We start from the raw sequence: 19,393 nt of genomic DNA, 5'->3' as shown, positions 1-19,393 counted from the left end.
ACAAGACTCTAGAATTCGGAAAGCTTTACTTGTCGCTCTAGTGAAACAGTTAGGGGTGTAACCGGTCCGGTCCGGTCCGGTCCGGTTTTGGACAAAATTTAGGACCGAACCGGTATGTACCGGTTTTGTATTTTTCAAAATCGATTACGCCCCGATTACCCTCCTAAACCGGTACCTCCGGTTTTACCGGTTTCCGGTCCGGTCCGGTCCGGTTTTCTCGTTTTTTTTAAATGTAAAAAATATATAATAAAGTATTAATTCTTATTATAAAATGTTATTAATAATTTAATATATATATTATGCTTAAAGCATATGATCAATTAAATTTTCATTTTTAAGATTAAACTTTTATTTTATAAATTATAACAACATTATCTTATATATAATTATATTAATAACATATGATCAAATAAATTACAAATATTCATATTTAAGATAAACATTTTATGTTATTATTTATAAATTATAATATGAAATTTTTTCATATATGATATATAATTATATATATTATATATAAAAATTTAACATATAATTATATATTATATATATAAATATTTTGTATAATATATAAAATTAATTTTTATATTTTTTTTTCCAACCGGTCCGGTCCGGTTCCGGAAACTACGGAACCGGAAACCGGAACCGGCCGGTTTTCATAAAATAGGAACCGGTTCCGGACCGGACCGGTTCAAAACCGGACCAACCGGTCCGGTTCGGTCCGGTCCGGACCGGTTTTCCGGTTTAAATTTACACCCCTAGAAACAGTCATCTCCCTGCTTGGACTGATACTAGTCTTAGCTGAATTGCATTGCTTACGTCCCGTCCTAGAAGAAGACATTTTAATCAACCTGAAATTTACAATTAAAGAGTTTATCAATACAACATTAACGATAAAAATATAATAAATAAATAATCACTAAATTACATACAAATAGTAATTTAATAAAGTGAGACATTGTGAACAATAGAATTTTATAAAAATAATATCATATTATTTAATATTAATTTGATTAATATTAATAAAAATTAAATATTTAACAAAATGTGATAAATTTCTATAGAATTGCTCTATCAATCAGTGCTTATATCTATCAATCAGTACTCTTTCCTTCCTTCTCCTCATGTTTGCTCTTCTTGGCCTTGATGAAGCAGAAACACAAGCAGCAGGGGAACTGGAACAAGAACTTCATATCTCTCTGTTATTATGATTTCAAATGCTTGAAGAACATTATGTATATAGAAGTTAGAAATCCTCTCCGACCCTGTTTTTCTTATTCATTTTCTTTTGCATTTATTCCTCTCCACCTTTGAATCCTATTCGTGTTTGTTGTAGATAAGAAATGCCTAGCTTCTCCGTTTCCATTGCCATTGCCATTTCCATTGATATGCTCAGCAGTGATGTTGACGAGAGCCGCCCTTTTCCTTTTGTGATAGCATCTGGGTTTGTGCGCTGTGACTGCACATGCACCTATGCTAGTTCTTGGCATACATTACTAAGCGTTACATCGCGTATTTTATTTTTAAAAAAATAATAAATATGAAATTTACGTAAAAAAAATAAATAATTTTTTAATAATAATAATTTTTTTTAAATAAAAGAATGAATTACGTTTGTACAATTTATTATTATATCTAGCATCACTCTTCATAAAATTAGACTCTTTAAAGCCAATCAAAAATTTTTATGGTTGTTAAGGAGGAAAATTTTTCTCTACGTCATTATAAAATTATTTTTATTATAAAATAAATTTAATATAAAATCTTGTATTTATTTTGCAAATTCTTTTTTGACATTCTTGTATTAAACTTCCATCTTATTCTTTTATCTTTTTGAACATAGCTTTTCGATGATATTGATTGAGTTCAGGGCGGCCATTCCATTAATGCATATATGTTTAGATACCATACATTTGCTTAAATATTAGAGCATAGAAATAAATCATAAACACGTTTCAACAAGCAAAAAAATAAGTTTTTTTTCTTAAGAATTGTTTAAGAACATCATTTTAATAATAATAATAAAAGATTATGGTTAAAATAAAATAATAATGAATAGCATATTTAGAAAATTGTATCTATCAATGTGATGCAACTAGCAATTTTCAGTGTGATATTATTTCTTAAGAGAGAGTATTTATTTTCGTATATATATATATATATATATATTTTGCCTTATTGTAAATAAGATTTCAAACAGTTTTAATCCTTCCAAATTTTAATTTGTATCTATCTCCTATTTATTTTTTGAAAAAAATGGAGAAGTTGGAGATAATTGTTGTAAAGAAATTATTAAACTTACTACAAATTCTGCTATAAAAATTCATGTAAGTAGTGACACATCGCCAATATAGAAAGGAGAAATGCTATTTCTGTTCAAGTTGTAATAAAAAATAATAAAAATAAAAGCATTTCCAAAAAAAAATGTTATTAGTTGTCTATTTCAGCTGAAGAAAAAATTTATTTATCATCTACTTATTTATTATCTTTTTATTATTTTATGATGTAGTATTAGATAATAGATTTATAAATAAAATATAATAAATAATTTTTAATTATTTAATAACATATTATAAAATGAAGAAAAGATAATAAATAGTATTACTCTTAGCTGAATGACATGGCGCTGTATGATTGGAAACCCAGGAAAAATGGCATTTGCAACGTGTCTGGGCCCTACAAAGAGTCCGTACACCCTCTCCGTACAGAAGCTGCTCCGTTGCCATGGGGCCAGAACCGTCCATCCAATTTCTTCGCCTTGTATATAAAGTCCCGCGCTCTCTCGCCAAGAAAACCAATTCCATTTTCTTTCTCTCTTTAGTTTCGGTTTGCTTTTGCATGGCACTGTCACTTGCTGCTTAGCAGGCTTGGGGTGACCATCCTCTCCATCTTGTCTGTGTAAGAAACCCAAAGTGGGTCACTCTAGATCAATTGCATATACTAAATATGGATGTATTTTCATCTATTTTTTCTACGTATATTCCCAACCCACTTTTCATTTAATCTTTTTGGTGAAGGCTTGAGAAGGTGGTGTATTGGAAAGAGATCATGGCTGGGAGTGATGACTGGGATGCAGAGAAGATGTGAGTTTCTTTCCTTCAATGGTGCTTAATTTCCACAGTGGTGGATATGGGTCACTTTTTTTTTTTTTTCTTTTCCCTATTTTTTTTTATTTTTTAATGCTTAAGTGGTGTTTATTTGATTTGACCGGGGCCATAGGTTTGAGTTGTATTTGCATGATTATCTGATGAAAAGGAAAATGCACAAGACTGCTGCAATTTTCAGAAATGAAGCCAATCTTGGCGAAACTCACGTTGGTAATGTTCTTTTTTTTTTTTCTTTTTCTTTTTTTGAACAGGGTAATGTTCTTTTCTTTACATGCCTATTTACGTTATATGCATTTTTCAATAAAAGAAAACGTTATATGTATTTTTCTTTCTTTCTTTTTTCATTTCAATATGCTTCTAAAGGATGAAAAAAGTTATTTAATTATTACTGAGATGTACTCCTGGAGTGTTTATATATTATTTTCTTTCTATTAGCTGGAATTTCCTTTGTTTCTTTATAATTTTCCTAAAGAACTGAGAATTTGGGGGTATATGTTTAATGCTTGCCCCCTGAGGTATTAAATCTTGCAATATAGATCATTGTAATTGTTCCCTTCTGATTAGGCGACGCTTCTTGTTCTCTGCATTGCAAATGATACTTTTGGGTCAGTTTGATGTTTACATTGACAAGGCAATCATTAGAAATGAAATTATCGTCTCCAGATGTTGTTTCTCCCGAAGGATTCCTGCATGAATGGTGGTCGATGTTTTATGACGTATATGCCTCTAGGCAACTGGGGTCTCAGCCAGCCAAGGAAGGTGGCCCTGTTAAGATGGTAATTTTGTCAAATTTGGGGCGTCATTGTCTTTAATTTTGTTGTAACATGGTGCATTGTAGTAGGTTCCATGATTTATCAGGTTACACAAATTGACACATAATGATCAACAGAGAATCCCTTCAACAATCCCACAGGCAGCGATGAATCGGCACAGGCCCGGACAGTTACCGGAAGACTGTCTTAGACGTCTTGCTGAAACCTTTAATCCCAATTTGGGTCCACTTGATCTTAATAAACCGAGTTTCCCAATGTCAGCTGCAGTCGGTTCAAGGTAGTTTGAAATACATTTGCAACCTTGTATCATGTCAAACGGATTTTAGTGTGCGGTTGTTTATACAGTTTATTTGGTTCCAATACACCCCATGTACCCATACAGAGGATTGGAGCTTATCATTTCACCTGAAAAGAAATGTTTTCTCGAAGTTGTCTTTGTTCAATGAAAGAAGCATTAAACTCCTTAGTTCCGCGGCTCTAGTATAAATGAAGTTTTTCATCGGGACTCTCAGAAATTATTTCCCATACATCAAGAGTGTTGAATGCATGATCCCCGTTGCTATTAATTAGCTTCACTTAAATGTAGAGGGTTTTTAACCTTTTCCCTTTGACAATTTCTTATTCATGTGTCAGCCATCCACAGCAACAAACTCATAAACGGGCTCAAATTCAGGTTGTGAGAGGATTGTCAAACCTTTTTAAATTCACCAAAATTCCAAGCTTCTAAAACTCTGAACATTGTTTTTATTGGGCGTGCAGGACATTAGCATGGAGGAAACTACAACTACGGACCCCATTCTGTATGGAACACCAGAAGCCGAACTCTCAATTGGGTCATCATATGATGCAGGTTTTGTTAGATCTTACTTCCTATTTGCATTTCTTCTTTGGAGAATCTTGGGTATCAGCTTAGCTAATTTACCTTACTGTTAGTTATCAACAAAACTTGTTGCTACGGAATTGAAAAGATAGATGATATGTGCTGTTTGCTTTTTCTGCCTTTTGTTGTCTTAAGATGGAACTACATCGATGATATATTATATTGCTTTTATTGTTGATCCACTGTACTCTTTTCAAGACCTCTATGCCTTCAACATCAAACAAATGCCTCTTACGTTTATGTGGCCTAACAAGAAAGCTACAAATTGTAATTGAGTTCCCTTTTTTGTCTTTTTTCTTTTCCTATTTTCTCTGGGGAGTGGTCCAGGATGAGTAAATCCAGGCAATCTCTTGTAGAAAGTGATGTGCGTGATGAAATGATTAGTGGATTTAATTAACTTTCATGGTTGTACTCCATGGCGGGAAATGGTGGGCATGATACCATGTAGTTTTGGTTGCATCCTGTCTAAGTTTTAATCAAGCAATCATTCAACCAGTTAGTGACACTGGATACAAATGGTTTGATAGGCCTTTTAATTTGGCACTTTAGCTCTTTTAAGTTCTAGCTTGCCAATAAATGGAAGGAAAATTAGAAAGGAATATTTCACTGATTTACGTCATTAAAGATGGGTATAATGGTATCTCCTCTATCCTTGCAGTAGCTTGTTGGGAAGAATATGGTATGTATCAGAAATTATGCTGAAATACTTGCAATTAAACATGCGTGATATAGGGTACTGAAATGGAAATGATGCAATGTTAGCAATAATATCTTTCAAGATTTATTGATATTTGTTCTAAGACAATGGTTGTCACCATCTATAGGTTTCACTTTTGAAGAGGTTATTACCCTCCAATGCAGCAACGGCTTGTCGTGCTGCCACTTTTCATCAGATGGGGAGTTGTTAGCTACTGCAGGGAATATAAGGAAGGTGGTTTTGATGTGTTTCTTCATTTAGATTTAGTTTGTCTTTCTTTTGCATAAGTCCTGAGCTATTCATTTTCCACTGCCAGGTTTTGATTTGGGACATGGAAACCTATGGTTCCGTTAGTACTTCGGAAGGGCATACTCATCTCATCACAGATCTTCGGTTTCGACCAAGTTCAACTCTTTTTGCTACTTCTTCCCTTGATAAAACCGTGACAATATGGGATGCAGCAAGGGTAAGCTTTTTTCTTGCCAGTTCTGACGTTGGTTGTCTGCATCTGTCTTCTTGTTTTGGACGTCAGTTTTCTTTTACTGTCATTTCCCCGTCTAATGCCCCCTTTTCCTTGTTTGTTTTCCCTTAGAATTAATGCAAGGAATTTTGACATTGAAGGTCCCAAATTCAGTATCTTTTTTTATAGCTTCTACGAAATATTAATCTCATTTTTGGTTTATATCCACGGCTACTTGCTCTTATCTATATGAAAATCCAACAAGAAAAGCTAACATATTTGACTTCAGTTCAAATTGTGTCATAGGTCTATAATACTTTGAGGTTTTAAATTCTTTATAGTAACAGATATACATCATTCTTGTATGTTGCTATGGCCTACTTGTATGTTTATTTGGAATTTATTTTTAAATTTGAACATTCTTTTACTTATATAGGTCCAAGCTTTGCATTTGTTGTTCTACCAACTTTTTAATTGTAGCTTGTATTCTGAAGAATATCAATAAGAATGTGAATATATATATATATATATATATTTTAAGAATTTGATTCTATAGGTTAATGTGCTTTATCAATTTGAAATATAAATGAATAATCAAATCCTTCAACATTATCTTTTGGGCTTTATGATTTTATGTAGCCAAACAAACCGTTGTACAAGTTTCTTGGGCACGTTCAACAAGTAATGTCACTGGATTTCCACCCACAAAAGCTGGACCTCCTTTGCTCTTGTGATCAAGACAATGAGATTCGACTGTGGAATATCAAGAACTATTCTTGCACACGCGTCTCTAAGGTCAGGTCTTGAGCTTTCCACTTATAAGAATATAATCCAAGCATCAAAATATGCTAAAATTCAAGTAGCAACAGGTGTGTAGTTACATTTATTTGTTGTTGGCACTAATATCAGCTTAGAAACACAAAAGTACTATGGCACTAAAATTCATAGTAGCATTAAAGTGAGTGGCTTTAACCAGCTAAGTTGAGAAGGGTCAACTTAATGAACTGCCTTAATATGTGTACAATACGGGGAAATGTGAAATAAGAGTGAGTTAACTCCATAAATTATATTGTCTTCATGGAAGGGATTTTTAGATTTGTAATGCAGTCAAACTTTTCTTGCATTTCTATTTATCAATGTCTCAATCTACCTTTGGAGTAACTGCAGGGAGCTACTAAACAAGTCAGATTCCAGCCACAATTTGGAAAGATTTTGGCCACTGTTGAAAGAAACATTATCAATTTAATTGATGTAGAGACTGACAGTGTCCAGTTCTACTTGAAGGTAAATCATAAAATCGTGTAGTGCAGATAGATTATTATGTTTGGGTTCGTTCTCTGTTCTTTACATTTTGTTTCCTTTAGGGACATGTCAAAGATATTCTTTCAATTTGTTGGGATGCTAGTGGGAAGTATATTGCCTCTGTTAGTGAAGACAGTGCACGAGTTTGGTCAGCTATGTCAGGCGGTAAATGCATACATGAACGTCTTAGTTCGAATGGCAAGAAATTCCAGTCATGCACATTTCATCCGGGATATTCACAGCTCCTTATCATTGGTGGTGATCAGGTAAATGGCTCATTAATCTTAAGTTCTATTTGTTTGTCCAAATAAATGTTAATAATTAGAATGTGTTTACATGATAACTGGAAAAATAACTGCAAAGATAAGGAAACATGTCGGCGGTAAATACAATAGACTAGTGTCTACATCAAGTCGTTTTATCTCAGTTTTAATGACTAGAGGCCAACTTGAGCAGTCACTCATTTTGTAATCTGTTACTGCTATCTTGATGTTTCTGTACACAATATCCTCCTCTGGTTAGATTTAATGGTCCATGATTTCTTGCAGTCTCTGGAGTTGTGGGATCCAACTGAGAACACTAAAACATGTTCGGTTCCAGCTCATGATGGGTTAATTGCTGCACTAGCAGATTCACCGCAGACTGGAATGGTTGCCTCCGCATGTCATGACGACTGTGTGAAGTTGTGGAAATGAGACTTATCAGTGTGCACATGCCACCCCATGTGAAAATGCGCAGGTTTGGTTACATTTCGTGGTTCTGTATAGAGGCAAAATACGCAAAACAGTCCGGAGTCAATGACTCAATCGCCAAGTGACGGTTAAAGATAAGCCTTTTTGTTTTAGAAGAAACAGTTCAAAAGGATGCATATACTTGTTTTCAATGTATAAAGCAGATTTCTTAGACTAAATGTAAATGGAACGAAATTACAGCATACAGCACTGCCTCATTTTGCTTTCTGATTGTTTCTATAGCGAGTTCAAGTAGCTTGGTTACACCAACCATATAAAACCACATCTTAGTCCAAGATAACTATATCAAACAAATTGCAAATTGACTCGAATTCATTTTCTATTTTGCGCACATTTAACTTTTAGAAAGCACAATTTACCTGTGTGGGATAGTAAGGTATTTGGTCATCGGCACCGAGACAATGTTCGCCTGGCATCCTGTAATGGACCCAAACTTGACTGATTCGAGATAGTCAATCTCCAGAAGGGTTAGAGAGTAGAGAGAGAAAAAGATAATCGAGAGGAAGAAGAAGGTAGCTGAATATTCTGAGTTGAGGAATTTTTATTTCCGTCCAACTCCTGCATTTATACTTCTTTCCTCAGTCGACATCGTTTAACAAACGTTCCAAAACCAATTACAACAAAACGACTACGTTCTACTTATTCAATACAGAACATTAAACTAAACGACTGCGTTCTATTTAAGACTTCCTTCAATTACAACACGACACCGTTTTCCTCTTACTAATTATACTAACTGAACACCAACGGCTACTACTCTTTCTTCTGCGGAAAAGTCTAAAAAGCACGAAACGAGAGAGGCACGAAAAGCACGAAACTTGTTAGTAGTCTGAAAACTCTCTTTTATCTTTGCATAAAATAATAGTATTTTATTTTAAAAAAATCTATTCATCATTTTAATTTTCATTATCCTCTCATCATAGGATGATGTGGCATTAGATGATAAGTTTATAAGTAAAATATAATAAACAATTTTCAATCATCTAATGACACATCATAAGATGATGGGAGGATGATAGAAGTTGAGATGATGAGTAGCATTACTCTTTTATTTTATCATTTTACCCATGTCAGCAGTCTCATTACATGTCGTTATGGTCGACCAGCAATTCCTTAGAAAAAGACTTTTTACAGTTTTTCACTCCAATTCTGCTACGAGTAGTCATTCTCGCGCACCCTTCGTGCACCCCCTGCTGGCTTGGAGGGTAATTTCGTCAATTTGAGTTGCTTTAAGGATTCCAGACTCTAGAGGCCTTCGTCTTTCCCGCTCAACACGAACAGATAAACGATACCTAGCCCCCTCTCATCTTCACCATTGGCATGACTTCGCACTGGCACATCTCTGCCATTATTACGTCTGGGCACAACTCTCTTGCCCCCGGCACGTCTAGGCACCTCGAATTTGGGTTTCACAATCATCAAAACGAGGCAAATAGATGATAATCCCTCAAAAGATGAAATAATTTTGTTTTTTAAGATACTGGTTTTAAAAGATGAAAAAAGATAATGTAATGTATAATAGTATTTGGTGGATGTTGAATTCATGACTTATCCTTCCCCTATATTCTTATGGGTCGAGAAAATGTCATTTGAGAATTATGTGACTCTTTCTCATTTCATCGTACATTTTATGTGCATTCTATTTACCCATCATAGAAACAACCATCCATTTCCATATCATTTCCTTGTTACAATACAGGAGGGAGGAGAGCAGATATGTAACCATCTCCATACCCAAACATCCTAATCAACCTAAATTAAATTATAAAATCACACACCAACGAGAGAGATTAATATATATATATATATATACTGCAGGGGAAAAACTTTGGAAACTTCGGTTTTTGTCGTTGGACGGAGGAGGGCAGATGGAGTGAGTTCGCCTTCCATCGCAAGATGGAGTGGATTTAGTGAGAACTGCTTTCTAGTGTCTCCATTCACAAATAAACTGAGGGTGAGGGGAAGACTACGGGCATCAACTTCAACGATGGGGGAATTTCAGGAAAGAGGCTTCAACACACCGTTTCAAGAAGTTTTTAATTTCGTCTTTCAACTTTCACCAATATGCACCGTTTCATTTAATATCCTTACATGTCATCAGGAGTGTGCAAGGGGTGCACCAAATTGATTACATTTAGATTTTTTCTTTTCCCTAATCACGTCTTATAAAAAATTGGAACGTACCCTTTTCTGTAAAATAGTCTGCGTTTGGATGTTGAATTGAGTTGAGTTTAGATGATAAAATATTATTAAAATATTATTTTTGTGAGATCTCTATTTTTTTTTACTTGTGTTTTAAATCCACATTATTTTTTTATTGAGGTGTTATTTTGTTATTTTAATTAAATGTGTTATTTTATTGTTATGTTATTATGTTGGGTTTTTATTTCCTTATTATTAATTTATATGTGTTTTTATTTTTATTTTTTGTGTAATTTTATTTGTAGTGAGTTTTATTTTATTTGGGTTGTGTGTGTTTTGTGTTTGTTTTAATAGCCCAACCCATGTGGGTTTAACCAGCCCGTAGGAATTGAGCCCAGCCCGTGCGAAAACCCAGCCCCTCACTTGTCAATACAACGACGTTTAAAGGTTTGGCCTTAGGGTTTTATTCTTTTCTCTTCATGCGCCGCAAGCCTCTTCTTCTTCTTCTTTCTTCTTCCTTCCAGCAGATTCCTTCCTCCACGCATCAGCTGCCGTGAGCCACCTCCACCTTTCCATGGCAGCTCTGTGTCGCTCGGTTGCGGCTCCGAATGCTAACTGTCCAACTGCCACCCCACGCAGCCATCACTTTCCACCTCGAGCTTCATCGGTTGCCCCGTGTCCTTCGGCACCCACCTCCTTCATCTGCTGTCAACCCGTAGCTTCACCACGCACGGACGGCTTGAGCTGCCGTTTTTCTTCCCCCACCCGTGCGACACGCATGCTTCTCAAACCGCCTCGCTTAATCTATATATAGTCCTCGGTTTCCTTCGTTTTGGTGCTTCCGAATTTTCTCCTCCTCCTTTTTATTTAAAGCTTTTTCAGTGTTTAGTGTTTTGGTCTTTGAATTTTTTAGTGAACCCGAGTGATTGTGTAGCTTTGCCGAGTGCTTTTTTATTCTGAAATATTGAGTTTTGGGTGTTAAATCCAAGAGCTTGAGGTTTTGACCGTGCTCGATTTTGTTCTAAAATTGTGGAAATTTTACTCGGTTTGTTGGTTGTTGCCATGTAATAAAATCCAAAATTTTGGGGACCGTACTTGCCGTGAGCTCCGTCGAGTGCCGCCACTTTCGGCAACACCTCATTTCGTGCGATCTTCCAAAATTTTTCCTGTCTTCGTGTGTATGTAATTTTCCTGTTTATTAATATTGTTGTATTTGTCGTTCATAAACTGTTGATTGAATTAATCTGTTGGAATTGGGCCTTGGGCCGAATTGGAGGACGAGATTTTGCTTGTAATTGTGAAACTGTGTAATTATAAATGAAGGTATATTGTATGTAAATGAAATATTTTAATTGTATATTCTTATTAATTGTTGAAATGTATATTTATGGTTTTTATTAAAATTGTATTGTGGTGTCACGTTGTCTGTTTGTAATTATGACTGAACATGTGGGTGCGTGTGTATCATGATCCCAAGCCGAGATGAGACATTATCTCGGTGGAATTCCTCTGGTCACTCGGGAGCGTAACAGACTGACATGACGTCCCTTGAGTTGTCGCAGGGCGACGACGGAAACGGACGAGACAGTAAAGCTCTCGTAGCGATTTCGTGACCTTTTGGTTAGTGAGGTTAGAGGATGCTTGGTCATGTACGCACTGGGCGCGGAACTGAGCATCGCTCGTTACGAAGTCTCATGCAAGGACGTTACTTGTGGTGTGACAATAAGAGCCAGGTCGTGCGGACGGTCCATAGGGGGGACCGTGGTGCATGCTTAATAAATAGTGGTTATGATTGGGTCAAAAATGAGATTTTTGGCGTGAGCGGTTAAAAATGATATTTTGGGAAAAAGAACATATGGTGTTGTTTTATGTGGTTTATGTCCGTATGAGGATGCGTGTTATTTCTATATATCTCTTAGATGTTATTTTGGTTAATTACTTGTTGAGATGTCATAATCTCATTGTGGTGTTTTACTCTACGGTTCCGTCTTATAGTGCTGTAGAGTCTGACGCTGAGCCCGAGTATGAACCCGAGGGATCAATTCCGCCGGAGGTTTGAGTTGCTGAGAAGCCATTCAGCGTTATGAGATTTGTTTCTCTTATGTTATTTCATGTTTTTAATTTATCTGTCGGATGACTGTTTAATCCTTGTAAAGTTACTTTACTGTTTTTGAACAATTATGATACTTAATAAAGAAAGACATTTTATTTCTCTACTGTGAATATTATTTTGTACATTTATTGCATGATGTACACACTCTGCATTGGTCGTTGGGGTGCGTGATTCGTGTGGTCATCATCTCGGTGTTACGAATTCCACAAGAATAACACGTGGGGTCGAGGGCGCTACAATTTTTTTAATATTATTATTATTTTAAAATTTGAAAAAATTAAATTGTTTATTATATTTTGTATTAAAATTTGAAAAAATATTAATGATGAATCGAGATGGGTTTAAGATCCAAACGTACCATAAATGTAATCATGTCCTTGTGTAGAGGTATGTTGCCCAGCAGTCCCAATATATTTCTTTTTTTTTTTATTTATTTTTTTAATCATCATAAATATTTAAAAAAAATTTACAATATCATTAAAAAACACTTATTTAATCATTAAGTTAAAAAAAAAAACACTTCCTTTATTCAATAGTACAAATCTTTGAGAAAAAATTGAAGATGTACATAAAAATGATTTCTTTAAGGAAAAAAAAAACACTGCAAATCTTGGCCATGGCTTCTGCTCTACATTTTTTTTCAAATTTTTTTAAGTTGTAGAAGGAATAAAATATATACATATAAATGAATATAAAATAAATACTATCAATTTAGTTAAAAATCACTTGAGTATATATACATATGAAGATGAAATACAAAGAGGATAATCTCGAATTTTTAAAAAAAATAATGTTTACAGCTCACTTACATACGTATTTTACTCTAGAGAAGAAAAATGTTTTAATACCATGGATGAACGAATCGATGTTAGTGCAGGAGAAAGAGAAATAAACGAGAAAATTAAAAAGTATAGAAGCGTGCTTTTTGACTCTTTAATTGTTTTATTTTATTTTTTTATTTGCTTTCGTCCAATACTTATCCACCTTGGCACATTCGTGCATTTCGTGCTATGGCTTCCTGTAGCAGCTCTCTTCTTCTGCACACAACACAGCACTTCCACACTTCCAAAGCACCTTGCCCTTCCACTCCAGCACCTTCTCGGCCCCTAACACATTCACGGCGGACTTCTGAACAGCCGTAACAACCTCCTTGGCCTTCCTAACAACAACACCCACTTGGGCCCTTGGCCTTGCTTGTCACCCACCACCACGGTCCACAATGGCCCTGAAATGCAGTTGCTTGCCTCCTTTGACCACCTTGGTCACCCTCCTCACGTTCACTACTCTCTCTTCGAATCCATCTTTCACCTTCTCCTTCGCTTTTGACCCGAACCCAGTCGTCTTCTTGACCTTAGAGTCCATAACGTAAATGTCATTTCCCAGATAGCTCTCTCCACTGTACGCGGGGCCGTAGAGTTCTTCGTAGGCTATGGCGATTTCTTCTTCGGTCTTCAGGGGACCCTCGTCGAAGGAAGGTGGAGGAACAAGCCTTCAGGAGGTTCGGGAGGGTTGAAGACGGTGTCGTTTTCATCGTTGGGGTTGAAGTTGTCGAAGAAGGAGGTGTCGATGTCGGAAGATTTGGCTTTGAGGGTTGGGGTTGGGCGTGCGGAAAAGGAGTGGAAAAGATGGAGTTTTGTAAGCTCGGAAAAGAAGGGTCTCGCGGGTTTAGAGAGGAAGGGGCGAGGAGTGGTGGTGTAGAGGGAGAGAAAGGACAGGGAAGCGAGAGTTGCAGAAGTAGCGGCCATGCTTCTTGTTCTTAGGTTTGGAATTTGGGTTGGATTGGGACAGTGAGCAAGAGAGAGTGTGGAAGAGGCTTATCAATGTCCAAAGCCTGAGATGGATCAGCAAGATGACGACGACGATGATGTGATTATCCTTAATTTAACCGGATTAGAGAATTCTTTTTAATTTATATTGTTTTTTTTTTTGGCAAGTCATTAAATTAAAAAACTGATAGATGAGGTTTCTCAACAATCGCCTCAAAAAGTAATAAAAATCAGTGCAAAGTGATGAATAGATTTATTTGAGACTAATTTATTGGTCTCTATCCATGTCCTATTGGAGGATGCCGTCTTAGATAAAGATAGAAATATATTTGTAAAAATACGAACGATGAAACCACCGCTTAAAACGGTGGAACCTCTGTTTGAAGCAATAAAAATGGTGGGTGTACTGTCACATATTATCTGGAGATGATTTTTGGAGAGTTCCACAGTCTCTCTTACAATATCACTAACTAGGAAAAGCGGTAATATAGAGTAGAAACTGGAATCTAAAGCGAGTCGTTGGTGACAGATCAACACAGACAGTGGCAGCACGTGCAGTATATGCACCACCTGAGGAGGTGAACGGACGAGCAAATCTGAAGGATCTGAGGCCTCTAAAGTCGGTGGGGCCTATGTTAAGAATGAAAATACGGTGGATAATATTTTTATGAGATTATTATATTAAATAGGTAGTGTTCACTTCTATTCTGGGAAAGATGACCGGAGCTAACAGGATAATCACACATATAAATGAAGTTAGGTACTGAAGATTACGAAAAAATGGCAAATACCAAACAGCTTTACAATTATTACATGATTAAAAGTCACAAAGTTACAAGGGAGTAGATAAGAGTTGGCATTAGAACATCATCGATCGGGAAGGATTGGCTCCTACGATAAAATACATTTGTAAATGACTTGGAAAAAATTTGCGTTTTCATTCATCTTCCTCTTCATACTAGGCAGGTAAACATCCGTTCAGACCGAGACTTCATTGATGCTAGGCAACATTTGCGGTCTCATCTGTGTTCCAGTTCCACATCATCCTAAATAGGATTGTTAACCAGCATTCTACAGCAATATCGGCAACTGCGGATGAACAGAATTTGGATTCGGAAGTTAACAGTACAAGCAGTTCCAATCAGCAGCACTAGAGTTTTGAACAGACAGCAACAACACTCGAATTCGAATCATAAACAGCTGCAACGTTCAAAGCAGCAGCACTTTATTTATTTATTTTTTTCTTTTTTTTTAAAAAGAAGACGGAACCCCAATTTTATTGATTGCCTCACTTTTGGCGGAAGAAAACCGTGATTACAATCACGACACCTGGGAGGTACAATCACGACACCGTGGTTCAAAGCAGCAGCACTTGAATTTAAAACACGGCAGTCTCGGATGATGAAAGTTCTCAGCAACAGTACAGCGTTAGAATTCAAAGTTATCACTGAAAATCTAACATGAAAACTCTTCCTCTATTTTCTCTTAATGCAGTAGCCTTCCAGTCAACGTACGTTGAAAAGGGGCTCAATAAATACATATACAGGTAGAACCCAAATGGTGGTGCTTCTACTTTGCATAAACAGAGTGTTTTGTTCTCTTTCGAGGGTGACAAAAAGTTCATGAAAGGATTTGAAAATATGGCATCTGCCATCTGGTGTGCCAACGACTATTATAATTTAAAAGCTTGTTGATAATGATTGTACTGAAAGGAATCTCAATGGTTCATAGAAGGAGAACTAGGAGGTCTGAGGACAACCCGTGTTTGCTTGCCTCATACTGGCAATGATTGCAGCGGAGCATGGTGTAAATGAGTGTAATGAAGTTTCGCTGATATCAAAATGAATATAAGGAGAAATTAATGGTTTTGAAGAGGTTATCCTGCCAGAATGTTTATTTGTTTTTCTTTTTTCTTAAAAGGTGGTGAGTTTGTTTCCAGTTTGTGAGGTTAGTCTGCAGAGGCTATGCTGCCATGCAGAGGGAAGGAATGGAGCGACAGCCATCCTAGGGAGAGGGAATGTGTGTGTGTGAGACTTGGCGCCCCATGGTAAACATGTGGGCGAGACTTGGGCTCACTCTGCAGAGGAAACAAGCAACCATAAATCACCATATATTCATGGTCACCCTTCAAAAAGCAGCCTGATTCCTCTGCAGCATCCCAAGGGTTATACATGCGGTTGGAGTGGCTGGGTTGTAAGTATTGATTTCAAGAGAAAGGGTTAGGGGGTTTATAGTGTTTGTTGTTGGTGTATAAAGGTTTTTAAAATCTGGTTTATATAATGTTAGGAATGTGAGTAAAAGATTGTGATAATGTTTGGAATGTGAGTAAAAAAGAGCAACTCCTGATTGATGAAATTTGTGCTTCAATGATGAATGACTTCTTATTTTGAACCAACTCAAGTCTCAAGGTGGTCGTTAACGGAAGGGGATGGTCATCTTGATGCCATGTCCGCCTTTTTTGTAATCTGTTTGACCAGATCCTGAGGACCAAAGATGCAGTCAGGTCCATCCTGCAAAACAAATCTCTTCGTCAATCATAGTGCTGAAGAAGCTAGCAGGCTTGGTTCAACGTTTGAAAAAAGAGAGAGATTCGTATAAATCCTTATCATTTCACTGTAATAGTCCATGACATATGCTGTAAATGCATGCAGATGCGGATAATGAAGGAAACAAAGTACAAGACAACGGTATCTTAATGGTGCTTATCCAATCCTTTGTTTACTGGGAGGTATCATTAGTATGCCCCTTGATATGTTAACCAGTCTGAATGTATGGCCTATAATCCCCAAAAGAAAAAATCCAAATGACTTATAGCAGTGAGTATGAAGATAATTCCGTGATTGACCATCATAGCCTTTCACTCAAATGTTTTCAACTTCTCAATACGAAAAAGTTAAGACATTACAAACAGGAAAAAACAGAAGTAAATTTGCAGTCAAAGTAATCGATTTGCTGATGTAATTAACACAGAGATCTTTGTACAGATGCATGTTTAGATCTAAGTGGTACTTTAATGGATGAACATAGTTGGCCCTTTTTGCACCTTGTAGGCCCAGAAAGGAAGATTAAGTCATCAATGCCAAATCATTATTTGAGTGGATTGAATGCATTTATGTTTTAAAAAGAATGGTTGCGTATATTTATGTTTCCAAAGAAATCATTTTACATGCATTTTCCTTTCAAAATGGGTGAAAGTAATGGCCATATGTTCTTTATATTCTTTCCTTATTTTGCTTTCTTTCTTGTTCTTCCTCTTTTCTATTTAGAGTTTTCATCTCAACCATACCCAACCAAAGTTTACACAATATACTAAAATATGATCTCAAGTTTCAAAATAAATGAGGTTTGTATGCAGGATCATAGTGTGAGTCTACGGAAAATTTTGATTTTAACATAGAAAAGTATTCCAATTCAACATGTAATCAACTAGAGATCCAAACAATAGGCATGGTAACTAGTCCATACGAAATTCAGACATAATACCTTCCTCCTCAGAAGGAAGTTAATCATATGATGATACTAATGATGAAAATGGAAATGCAACTTGCTTTGCTTAATAATACTGAGAATAAAGCTTCATCAGGAAAAATAAATCATATCAGATAGAACTAGTCCTATTATGCAGCATGGTGCCTCTGACTTACAGGGAAAAGCCACTCTGATGAGGAAAGGTTTCCATCGGAATCAATCGAGCTTACAACCATCACTATGGTGGTATTCCTATGTGGAAAACTTCTAGTACTTCTAGGGGTACAAGAAGAAAAGAAACTTTCATAAAGCTAACAGAAATGAAATTGAAGGATTAAGCTGTACTGGATGAGTTTTTGAAGAGACTCTGAGCCTTTTTATAGAGCCGATCCAGTGAGCTGCATGTAACCGAAAGCTTTAGGTGATAACACCTGCCTAAGTCTGGTCTATAGCTGTCAATCAAAGCGATAACGCCTACAAGAGTCCAGTCTATAGCTGTCAATCATCAGTCGACGGTTACCTGCCTCAATTAGCTGTCAATCATCTAGAATGTAACGTTAAATCCGTCCAATGGTGGCCAAAACGTTTTTGCTACAATGACAAATGGGGTAAGCTGCAACGAATTCATCATTCATGACTTCTTTATGTGTTATTTTGTTAATATTTCTGACCATGAAATTAAAAAACCACTACCTGAAAAGATTCACATTTACAAGCATGCCCTATTATCTAAAACTAAATGTAGTCCAGCCATCAAGCTAGCATTCACTGCCTTGAGAAACATAAATCTACATGAAGGCTGAACCAGAGGAGGGGGGAGAGAGAGAGAGAGAGAACGATCATGGTAACAGTCCATAGTCAGTAAAAGAATCAACAATCTTAGTTTTGAACCAAAAGTCTAGGTATATGCTAAAAATGAAATCAAACAGTAAAAGGCACGAGTTACACCAATCATAGAATATGAAGTAGCACGTTATGATCAGTCTCCAATGGATCAGAGTACACTACATGAAAAAGTTTGCAAACTATATAGTATTGATCTATTTATCTGACGTCCAAGGATAAAAAAAAGTGAGTGTTTTGTGTAAGTTGCATGAAAGTTTGTAACAATGTTGGTCACACAATAGAAAGCCATTCCCAGATTAGGTCCAAGCTAATGTTAGACAGAAGTGGTTTATAGAGGTTCTTATGAAGGGGGGATTGGTTCAATTATTCTTTTATATGAAGCCTAAAAGAGAAAAGGAAAAAGAAACAGTGAAATGATCCTTCATTTGTAAAGAGCAATTCAAATGCCATTTCATAAGAAAAAGGGAATCCGCACCGGTCCTGTTCCTTTATGCCTGTTTGCATGTTCATCAATCTGTTCCCAGTTTTAAATCAAACTTTGTGATTCATTAGTTCCCAAAGACTCAGCATTATGGGAGAAAATGATAATGTAAATCAGTTTGAGGATTTCGTTAATGCTTATTTTAGAAATAAATTTTGAGCTTCTTAAGGCTGATCAAAATAGTTTCAAGCGTTTAACTTAGAAATATCTAATCCCATGGAAGTGAAGGAAAAGTAACAAGAAGATGACAATGCTGATGATGTTATTGAGGAAATCAAAGGAGAAGAAAGTAATCTAATCACAAACACTTACTGACAAATAATTCAGCTAACTATCTTGAACTCAAGCTTATTCACTTGAGAAAAATGTATGAACTAGGATTTGTAACCATAGTCTATCACAAAATACGCTTCAAAATCAACTTGAGCAAAACCGTATAATGCAGAATTCGTTTAAAAAGGTTGAGCCAGGTCTACCTGAATAATCCACTCACAGCCTTCAATTCCAAATACCCAATGCCCTAAAATAGTAGCATCATGCAAAAAGAAACATCCACTGCTGGTAAATTTTTCCAAATACGCATTACTAGTGAGTTTGAACTCAACAAGA

The 19,393-nt window shown here is 36.1% G+C and overlaps 1 protein-coding gene and 1 pseudogene across 1 annotated transcript; one reads left to right on the top strand and one right to left on the bottom strand.

Annotated features, from left to right (window-relative positions):
- Nucleotides 1–3,020: 3,020 nt before the first annotated feature.
- On the top strand, nt 3,021–8,117 carry LOC109014431 (transcriptional corepressor LEUNIG-like). The gene is made up of 12 exons (XM_035689818.1): nt 3,021–3,080; nt 3,217–3,314; nt 3,768–3,880; nt 3,994–4,154; nt 4,511–4,550; nt 4,637–4,727; nt 5,582–5,688; nt 5,771–5,920; nt 6,554–6,709; nt 7,082–7,198; nt 7,279–7,482; nt 7,765–8,117. Exons 1-12 carry the CDS (start codon nt 3,046–3,048, stop codon nt 7,909–7,911), a joined length of 1,419 nt encoding a protein of 472 aa, XP_035545711.1. The 5' UTR covers nt 3,021–3,045; the 3' UTR covers nt 7,912–8,117.
- Nucleotides 8,118–8,323: 206 nt separating this feature from the next.
- Nucleotides 8,324–13,968, bottom strand: LOC109014438 (annotated as a pseudogene).
- Nucleotides 13,969–19,393: the final 5,425 nt, after the last annotated feature.

The sequence above is a fragment of the Juglans regia genome, chromosome 4 (genome assembly GCF_001411555.2).
Source record: "Juglans regia cultivar Chandler chromosome 4, Walnut 2.0, whole genome shotgun sequence".
Taxonomy (NCBI): domain Eukaryota; kingdom Viridiplantae; phylum Streptophyta; class Magnoliopsida; order Fagales; family Juglandaceae; genus Juglans; species Juglans regia.
The sequence above is the reverse complement of the archived record's forward strand: the minus strand, read 5'-3'. Positions and strand labels throughout refer to the sequence as shown.

Bases quoted from the DNA above. Each gene is read 5' to 3' on its own strand.
- LOC109014431 (XM_035689818.1), top strand. From the start codon at position 3,046: ATGGCTGGGAGTGATGACTGGGATGCAGAGAAGAT. The intron at 4,155-4,510 runs GTAGTTTGAAAT...TTCATGTGTCAG, and splicing joins TCAGCTGCAGTCGGTTCAAG to CCATCCACAGCAACAAACTC. The intron at 5,921-6,553 runs GTAAGCTTTTTT...GATTTTATGTAG, and splicing joins CAATATGGGATGCAGCAAGG to CCAAACAAACCGTTGTACAA.